A 10,000-nucleotide genomic window follows, 5' to 3' on the forward strand; every position below is an offset into this window, starting at 1 on the left:
AAAAAAGAAAAGAAACTTTTTTTGTGGAAAGCCTGGATCAATTCCGACGTTAAGAAGTACACAAAAAGGCAAGAAATGTTAAAGTGATAAGCCTACGTCTGTCTGACCACAAGGTGTTACACAACATTGCATCTTCATCAAGTTTTCTCTATTTCGCTCATACTTTCTCTCTTTTTTTGCTCGTATTTCATACTTCCAAATATTTGGAGTTTAAGGAATTTAATAAGACAATTATTATTCCATTCGCGCTTGTTGGATATGAGACTGGTTATAGCCAACTCGGCGCTACGCGCCTCGTTGGCTATTCACCATCTCATATCCAACGCGCGCTCATGGAATAATTGTTAAATATATTACTAATATATTAATATAAAGTAATATAAAGTAATAATAATTATTATTATAACAATTTTATTCTTTAATGCAATTACACATATTAAGCAATTGACTCCTGGGGGTTCCCCGTTGACGAGTAAAATCGTCTCGCATTAGACAGAGTAAAACACTTTGAGTATGGCCGGTTTAGGCCGGTTTAGGGGTGAATGAAATAATGATGAATGCCAAAGTGGTTCCCACACTATGAAAATGAGACTCTCATTATCTGCTCTCAGACAAACATGCTTAGATTTGACATTATGTCATTGTTACCATGTCTGTGCACAACAATAAGTTAAACACTTTAGCTCTCTCATTACACATAGCTTCTTTTGTTCATACACCAGCATTTGTATTCAACAACATTGTTCCCTTCGTCACTAGGGATTGCTTGCGAACTACCTTTACAATGAACATCTAACCTCTTGTGTCTTTGCAAATAGTAAAATGGCTCCTGGTATCATCAGACAGAATATCACTGCATTGCGCACACTGCGAGGCTTCCACTTGAAGTACAGATCTGGGTTTTCTCTGATCCAACCAAATCTTTCAATAGCTGGGTCTCTCTGTCAACCAAGACAAAATCTTACATTAAAAATCTGACTCTTGAAAAACGATAGACGAAACAGTAGTAACATGGTCTTAAAAACGTTATGCTATCCTAATTGTGGAGTGGGAGCGGATTTACAAAAGTATTAGTTAAATGGTTTTCAAGATGTAGTCTAATTAAATTTGTTAGAATTGGTATATATATATATTCTATAGTTGTACCTTATTATGTAGTGTTTGATTGCTCTTTAACAGATTATCCTTATGGCCTCCTCCATTTTTATTGATAATATTTCTTAAATATTTTTTACATGTAGTTGTTGACATTAAATTGTAAATAGATAAATAAATAAATAAATAAATAAAATAGACTCTTGCCAGTGCATTTAATAATATTCGGTACATCGATCAAAAGTAGCAAGAAAAATATCGATCATGTCTAACAAAAAGGAAAAGCGATAAGCTAGATAACTACATTGCCTGCAAGGTTTTAAATTCACGTTTTACTAACAATTATATCGCTACATTGCTCGGGAGGTTTCCACTGTCCGGTGGCCTTGTACTCAGCAGCATACTTTGCCTGCGAAAACATAATTTTTCACAAATCGGGTCTACTATACATATATAGACATATAAAACCAGACAAAGAATAGGCAGTTATAAAGAATATGATTGTAGGTGTGTAAAGATCAAATGATACCTTTAATTTAAGGCTTTCGTCCGTTGGACTTGGCCCGTACGGGAACGAGTACCTGCCGCCTGCCATCTTGGAAAATCGACGTCAATACCAGGCCTCTTTCGGAATCACCTCGAATCCATTTCAATCACGTGATGAGGCGGCCATGTTGGCCATGTTTCCCGTGGAATGCAGCCCAACGGTATAAAACCGATCGCGTATCTAATTTTTCTTCTTCGTAGTCACAAATGTGCCCCACGGATATTAAATTAAGCCCCACTCAGGGAATCCAATTTTATTCCCTTCAGAATTTCCATACTTCCGTACGGCGATTAACACTCCCACTCTTTCCCCAGCTTTTAGCATTTTGAGCGCGCGCTAGACCACTCGATCACAACTTAGTTAGGAATCCTTTCCGCCCGCGATGATTGACACAGTAACCTCACATCTGAAAGTATTTGATAAAGGGGACGGATGTTTTTTGTTTGACAACGACAAACTTTAAGGTAAGGAGAACGTACTCCTTGTACTATGTCACGATATAGTTTGCTTATCTTTTGTTAGTAAAAAATAATACTAAAGCCGTAGAAATCTGTCATTATTTGAAAAGGGTGCAATGTGTACGATCAGCACATAATTGCGACAATGAAAATAGACAGTGCGCACGTAGCCATGGTCAGTGTCCGTAAAGCGGGGTTGGCGATATATGAGCGTTTGTGACCCGGGACACAGAAATTTGTCCGTTGTCCTCAACCGGTGTCCGTATGAAGCAGTAAATTTTGAAGAAAGTATATGATCTTTTCGTCGGGACAAACGAACTGTCCGCTATATACAGGAGTCCGTGGAGCGAGGTTCCACAATACAAAAAGAAATCAAGTAAATAAAAAAAAGATTAACGTCTTCGTTACTAGGATTTGCCGATGGTCTCCCATCCGAGTTCGAACCCCATTCGAAAGGGCTTAACTGTTACTTCAGTGAAAACTTCGAACTCTCCCCTACCCACCCGGGGAGACAAAAGACAGTTATTGCGTTCGACGAAGGATAACGCTTCCTAATTTCGTGGGTTTCCTGTGAACGCTAGCGAAAGCTCTGAGGGCTTTTTGGGCTTTCTATCGGGTGGGCAGTTATGACGTCACATTCTTGTTGTGCAAAGGATTCTGCCTTGTGCGACACAAAATTAGGGAGTTTAAGATAAACGACGCGACGGCAAAGAAAACGTCACAAATTTTGCATATTTAATGAGCAAAAACAATAGCTTGCACGCTGTGCACGTGCATTTATTCATTTTTGTACATTTCTTTCACGTTTTCGGCACATCTGCGACGTACAATGACCAGTTTTCAAGTTTTACGAAGAACGTGAACTCAAGGCAGCGAATTTGAATTTTCTGCTTCAACACCGCACCTCCTGATTCAGTTCCTGGAAAGTTGAGCTAGTTTTTAGAAGTTAGACAAACCGACATAATCACGAAAAAAAATTAATAAACCTGAACTTGCAATTTTGAATGACGTTTTCGTTATCGTTGCATCGTAGATCTTAAACTCCGTATTCTGTCTTCTTCGCGAACATCGAACATCGGGTGTTGGCGGACGTGTTGTTGAAGAATTTCGTAGCTGCTGCGGACGTGTTGTTGAAGAATTTCGTAGCTGCTGCTGTTTTCTCGGTAAGTTATTTCTCAATGTTGTTGAAGAATTTCGTAGCTGCTTATCAAAGCCTGAGGAATGCGGGTACCATTTCTGGACCTTGTGCGTCAACCAGGACGTGGTCTGTTTTTCATTGTTCGCCATATTTGAGCCAACTGACCCGTTGTGGTCGCATACAAAACGAACCAAGTAGTGTTGCTTGGCGGCCATTGAGCCAACTGACCCATTTTGGTCTCAAAACAAACAAAACAAGTAGTGTTCCTTGGCGGCCATTGAGCCAACTGACCCGTTGTGGTCGCAAACGAAACGAACCAAGTATAGTGTTACTTGGCGGCCATTGAGCCAACTGACCCGTTGCAGTCTCAAACCAAACGAACTCAGTCGCTGTTGTACTCGGTGGTCATTGAGCCCATTCAGTTGTAAAACTAATTCAGCTGTGGTGAGCAACAAAGTTAAACCGGCAGTAAGCTTACATAAAAATGCCACTATTTTCAGTTTTTCAAGATACTGAGTAGATTGACATGTCTTATTACATTTTCCCTTGCAACTATTCAAGTTTCTATCAATCATGTTACTGTTACAAAAGTTACTCAAGCACAATCAGTATCTGAACTACATTGTAACTAAGTAGATAGACATGTTTTCTTACATTTTTGGGTTCACTATTAAAGTTACTATTTTTCACGTTGCCGTTTAAATACTTCGTCTTTCTCATTTAATGTCTCAATTAATTTCCTCCTATGTTTTTTGTATGATTTTAGCTAAATTCATTGAACTTCGCACGCACTTATTAATCTTTGATTACTCCTAGTAAATTATACATAATCTGTTATATAAATGACAACAACATAATTCGTGAAAGAAAAAAGTGGCAATCAGGCTCAGAACGCTCACATGCTGTGTGAGTTAACACCCGCTTAGCAGCGGCACTGTTTGTTTCCCAATACAAAAATTTAAAAAACGTGAAAAGAAGATTGGAGAGTAGTCTTTAACAACCTAAAACAACAATGATATCAAGTAAAGAAAAAAATCTTTAAAAAGTATATAGTAGTGGTAGTACTGAAATTGGAAGTGCCTCGAATGACAACTGGTCCAGAAGGTGTGGCAGACAATACTGCTCTAGTTGCTCTAAAAGAGCTGCATTGATCACATCTGCCAACTGTTGGGTCGATAGATCGTTCAACTCGTCTACCTGAATGCTTTTGTTCAAGTCACCCAAGTGAGACTGGGCTTCGCATTGGTCTCCCATCCAAGTACCAACCCCAATAGGAAGGGCTCAACTTTAGTAGACACCTAAACTAATATCAAAGATAGGAAGGATTACGTTTTTGCAAACGTTGGCCGTGTGGCACTTATATTTGAACAGACGTACTGACTGGTTTAATAGAGTGTAATGTGAAGTGCTAAGTTTCTACCCCATATGAACCACGTGAGCGTTAGCCCTAGCTACTGATAGAAATGGGCTCATACACAAGGACGGAAAAAAACTCTGACCAGGGTGGGAATTGAACCCACGACCTTCCGGGGTTAGATCACCGCTGCTCTAACGACTGAGCCTCAAGGTCAGACGGGAGCAGGCCGCGGGAACTGAAGATGTTAAAGTCACGGCAATAAACATGTACAAGTACGAGCAAGGATTACGTTTTTGCAAACGTTGGCCGTGTAGCACTTATATTTGAACAGGCTTAACTGATTAGAGTGTAAAAACTCTGACCAGGGTGGGAATTGAACCCACGACCTTCCGGGGTTAGATCACCGCTGCTCTAACGACTGAGCTACAAAATGGGGTAGAAACTTAACACTTCACATTACACTCTAATCAGTTAAGCCTGTTCAAATTTAAGTGCTACACGGCCAACGTTTGCAAAAACGTAATCCTTCCTTGTACTTGTACATGTTCATTGCATGTTCATTGCCGTGACTTGAACTAACATCTTCAGGTCCCACGACGACCTACTCCCGTCTGACCTTGTAGTTCAGTCGGTAGAGCAGCGGTAATTTAACCCGAAGATCGTGGGTTCAATTCCCACCCTGGTCAGAGTTTCTCTCTGTCATTGTGTATGGGCCCATTTGCATCAGTAGGACGAACGATGACATGGTTCATATGGAGTAGAAACTTAGCACTTCAAATCACACTCTAATCAGTTCATATCAACAACAAAAAATAAATCAATTCCACCTAGAACAGGAATCAAAAACGCGGAAAGAATATTAGAAAAAAGCCTTAAACAAACAAATACAAAAAACACAGATTACTCTATTTTGTTTTATACACAAAGCAAAGCAACTTGGAATGAAGCGGCCGATCTCCAGTCAGTATTCCAAAGAAATCTCACCTCTGTATCCTGACATTCCTCAACAAGCTTTAGTAAACGTAAATTATGGTAGTATTGCTGTGCTGATTGTTGAGACCCCTTTAGGGGAAGGAGGGGGAGGATGTACGTATCCAGCATCCCATTAGCTTTTGGCCTAAATATCCTGTATCCTCATTTTTAATTCCTTTGGTTTGTATCTCTACAATGCCAGTTTGGTATCCCGTTAACTTTCCCCCCAAATATCCCGTATCCCTTATACAATACAATGCAATAAAATACATACTTAATCGACCGCTCCCCATAGGGGCTTTTCAGGGCCAATGAAACACAACGAAACGACGGAACAGAACAGCAACAACAAGAACAACTGTTAAGAATCCTGAATGGCCGGAGGCAAACCAGTCGGCTATTTACAAGTCCAGCTGGGAAGTTGAACCAGGGACTACCTGGAATCAATTCAACGAGTGGTCAGAGCGGGTCTTGAACCCGGGATCTCCGAATCTCAAGGAAACGCCCTTACCACTACGGCAAACTGCCTCCTAATTTTTAAAGCAAAATATCCTGTATCCTGATAACCCCTAACTGGGCCTCGTTGTTTCCATTTAAAGTAAAAAGTACAGTAACCATATTTAACGTCGATAACTCGTAACAGTAATTCAACTGACAAACCTAAGGTCGACGGTGCGTTCATTTTACTCCCTACTCTCCATCAGCGCTCCGTTTTACGGGTATTTAAAGCTACTTAGCTACACGGAAAGGAAAGAAGTCGAAACAAGGTGATGCGAGATCCGGGAATCGAACTCAGGACCTCTTGCACCAACGCCGCGCACTAACCGACTGTGAAGTAATAATAAGAGACAACCTCTCTCTGTTTTTACAACAAATGACTTCTAGTCAAATTACAGATAATCTTTCTGGTAATCTCTCCCCATTTTCCGAAGTTAACCCGTAGTTGTAGTTCACTGCACAATTTGTGTTAACTCTTTGTACATCCCAAGGATACGCCGTTATGGCGTCTTGTTCTCTATTGTTAGGTATGTGCAGCAAAATGGCTGTTGTGACGGCTGTGACGTCAGGTTAAATCTATCTATACTGAGAAGCTGCTACAATAACAAATTTTACCCATTTTAAAAAAGCTGCTACACAATCCGAAAATTCCCTTTCCTACCCTTACCCTTTCCAGATGACTTTGATAAGGTGTCGCGGACGTTAGCGTTACATTGCGTGATTTTGAAACCCGAACTGCCGAACCCTAAGACTTGAAATGTAAGCTATTGGAAATATAATCTCGGTGAACTTTAGACCTTTTTTTGTGCTGTATGAGAGGAGAGTTTTTCAGAGACAACGTGTCAAGCTAGAATCGTAGGAAAATAAATAATTTTAAAATTACATCAAGCGCGTGATTATTTGTCGCGAGACCCGTTCACGACAAAAGTGGCGACCCCGCCAGGACACTGGAAAGCATGGAAGACCTTTACAAATCAATAGAGGCGAAACTACAACTTCTCACCTTTACGAATGGACAGACAAGCGACGCTGTGAAAAAGGAAAACTTCGCATCAGTAGAGAGATTGAAAACAACTTTAACCAAGAAAGTGGACGAAGTTCATGACCTCAAGGTAAGAGTACAAGAATTGAGGTTCGAAGAGGGGGATGACGGAGAAGAAATCTTAAAATGGAGCACAGACCTTGAAGAAAAATTAAGCGTGTTTGAAAAGGCCATTGACAACCTCGGGTCAAAAATTAAGACGTTCAGGAGCGCGGCGCTCGAAAACGAAAAGAAAAGGGAGGAAGATGAAGCAGCTGTAATTAGAGAAAAGAAATTTCAAGAAGAGATGCGTTTTGAAAAGGAAAAATTAGAGCAGAAACTTAAATACGAGGCGAAAATCGAAGAAAACCGAAAATGCCAGATTAAAGAACAATCAATCAACGCGAAGCTGCCCAAATTACAAATTACAAGGTTCAATGGCACGCATACAGATTGGCTGAGGTTTTGGAACCAGTTCAAAGCAGAAATTGACTCGGCTGATGTGCCCCAAATCACCAAATTTTCTTATCTGAAGGAGCTGCTGGAGCCACGGGTTAGAACAACAGTTGACGGCCTACCCTTTACTATAGAAGGCTACGAGAGGGCGAAAAGCATTTTGAACACTAATTATGGAAAGGTTAGCGAAATAGTTAACGCGTATGTAAACAACGTAATGTCTTTGCCCGCTATCCATGGAACGAACCCCAACAAAATCATGGAATTTTACCAGAAGTTGTCCCCAAATCTTCAAGCATTGGAGACTATGGGTAAATTAAAGGAAATCAATGGTTACGTTCGAATGACGCTCGACAAGTTGGAGGGTATAAAAGGTGACCTGGTGCGCACTGATGACAACTGGCAGGAATGGGATTTTCCGAAACTACTTGAAGCCTTGCGCAAGTGGACAGAAAGAAACCCTCCGAAATTGGAAGATAAATATCAGCAAGAAAAACCAACGCTGCCTAAGCCACCTCGATCAAGGACGTACCAGGCCAACCAACAAGACCCCAGAAGAAAGCCGTGCGTTTACTGCGATAATTCATCTCACCAGTCCATCAACTGCGATAAAGTCACCACGATACAAGAACGAAGGAGACTGTTGAACGTAAAACAACTTTGTTTCAATTGTACTGGTGCAAATCATAAGGCCTCAGAATGTCGCAGCACTTCCACCTGCAGAATTTGCAAACGGCGTCATCATTCATCTATCTGTGAGAAAACATCTCAGCATCAAGAACATATGTTAGTGGCAACCGGAAGAGGCGCGGTTACCTATCCAGTCGTTGTAGTTAACGTGGGAGGGATACATTGTCGTGCCCTACTTGATACCGGTGCTGGGAGCTCATATGCTTCTGCCGCATTACTCGACCGACTAAGGAAACAACCAGTGCGAAAAGAGCTGAAACGAATCGAAATGATGATGCAGGCAACAACAAGAGAGATTGAAATCCATGAAGTCGTCGTTAAGAGCTTATCAGGTGCATTTCAGCTTCGGACCGAGGTAACCAAAGTAAATCGTGGTGTCCTGCTCAGCTTAGGCAACCCGGGATACAAGGACATGATTGGACGATACCATCATCTGAAAGGGGTAGAAATGGACGACATCGATACGAAAAGGGATTTACCAGTTCACCTTATCCTTGGTGCCAGCGAGTACGCTCAAGTCAAAACAGAGACCACACCCAGAATCGGCAAACCCGGAGAACCCATCGCAGAATGGACGCGCCTGGGGTGGACTATCTTGTCACCCGGAAGTGAACCAAATCTCACCAGTATGTTCCTAACACAAACTTCCGCTGTTGACTACGAGAACCTCTGCAGACTTGACGTGCTCGGATTACAAGACCATTCGGTTGGCGATCAAGACCTCGTTTACGAAGAGTTCAAGGAGCAACTCCTAAGGGACCCAGAAGGATGGTACGAGACTGGCTTACTCTGGAAGGGCAACCATCCACCTCTTCCCAACAATAAGCCAGGAAGTCTGAAACGCCTGGAGAACCTCGTAAAGAAGCTGGAGAAGCAACCAGGGATGTTGGAAAAGTACGATGAAATCATCCGAGATCAACTAGCCCAAGGAATAGTCGAAAGTGCCGAAGGCGAACCAGAAGGCAAAGAATTCTATATCCCACACAAACCAGTGGTGCGAGAGACGGCGGAGAGCACAAAAATCCGCATTGTCTATGATGCTTCTGCGCGAGCCTACCACCAGGCCCCATCCCTCAACGATTGCCTTGAGACTGGGCCACCATTGCAGAACAAGCTCTGGAGTGTGCTGACAAGGAACCGCTTCCACCCAGTGGCATTAGCTGGAGACCTAAGGCAAGCCTTCTTGCAAGTGCGAATAAGAGAGGAAGACCGAGACGCAATGCGGTTTCATTGGTTGAGAGATTTGGAGAGCAAGGAAGTCGAAACCCTGCGTTTCACACGGGCGCTGTTCGGGATGTCAACGTCGCCATTTCTGTTGGGCGGAGAAATCGAACAGCATCTTAACAACCTCCAACACAAGTATCCAGACACAGTAGAGGAAATAAGAAGAAGCCTTTACGTCGATGACCTAATCAGCGGCGATAAAACGATCGCGCGTGCACAGCATTTAAAGAAAATGTCCCAGACCATCTTCAGAGAGGCAAAATTCGAGCTACATAAATGGCACTCTAATGTCCCTATCCTAGAGCGGCCAGAATATCGAGAGGAAGGACCAGAAGAACAGCAGAGTTCTCAAGGATGCGAAGCCCAAACCTACGCCAAAGACCAGTTGGGTGTAAAAGGAGGAGAAACGAAATTGCTCGGTGTGCGCTGGAACAAGGCCACGGACAAAATCCAAATCAGCTTTCCGGAAGCTATCGAGAATGTCACCAAGAGAGAAGTTCTGGGGAAGTTAGCAAAGATATATGATCCCTTAGGGTTAGCGTCG

At 42.2% G+C, this 10,000-nt stretch overlaps 2 protein-coding genes across 2 annotated transcripts in view; one reads left to right on the forward strand and one right to left on the reverse strand.

Moving 5' to 3' along the window:
- The window catches only part of LOC138052458 (uncharacterized), a 3,917-nt gene extending 2,196 nt beyond the window's left edge, over window positions 1-1,721 (reverse strand). Inside the window, exons 1-3 of the mRNA XM_068898964.1 lie at window positions 1,625-1,721; window positions 1,436-1,504; window positions 798-941 (exon numbers count right to left, since the gene is read on the reverse strand). Of these exons, the coding sequence (XP_068755065.1) occupies window positions 798-941; window positions 1,436-1,504; window positions 1,625-1,690 (279 nt within the window). The 5' untranslated portion in view covers window positions 1,691-1,721. The remainder of the gene's footprint in view (window positions 1-797; window positions 942-1,435; window positions 1,505-1,624) is intronic.
- A 5,174-nt stretch (window positions 1,722-6,895) lies between these two features.
- Window positions 6,896-10,000, forward strand: part of LOC138052459 (uncharacterized) — a 5,516-nt gene continuing 2,411 nt past the window's right edge. The window contains exon 1 of the mRNA XM_068898965.1: window positions 6,896-10,000. This exon is cut by the window's right edge and continues 2,411 nt beyond it. Coding sequence (XP_068755066.1) covers window positions 7,022-10,000 — 2,979 coding nt within the window. The 5' untranslated portion in view covers window positions 6,896-7,021.

The sequence above is a fragment of the Montipora capricornis genome, chromosome 6, assembly GCF_036669925.1.
Source record: "Montipora capricornis isolate CH-2021 chromosome 6, ASM3666992v2, whole genome shotgun sequence".
In the NCBI taxonomy this organism is placed as follows: Eukaryota; Metazoa; Cnidaria; class Anthozoa; order Scleractinia; family Acroporidae; genus Montipora; species Montipora capricornis.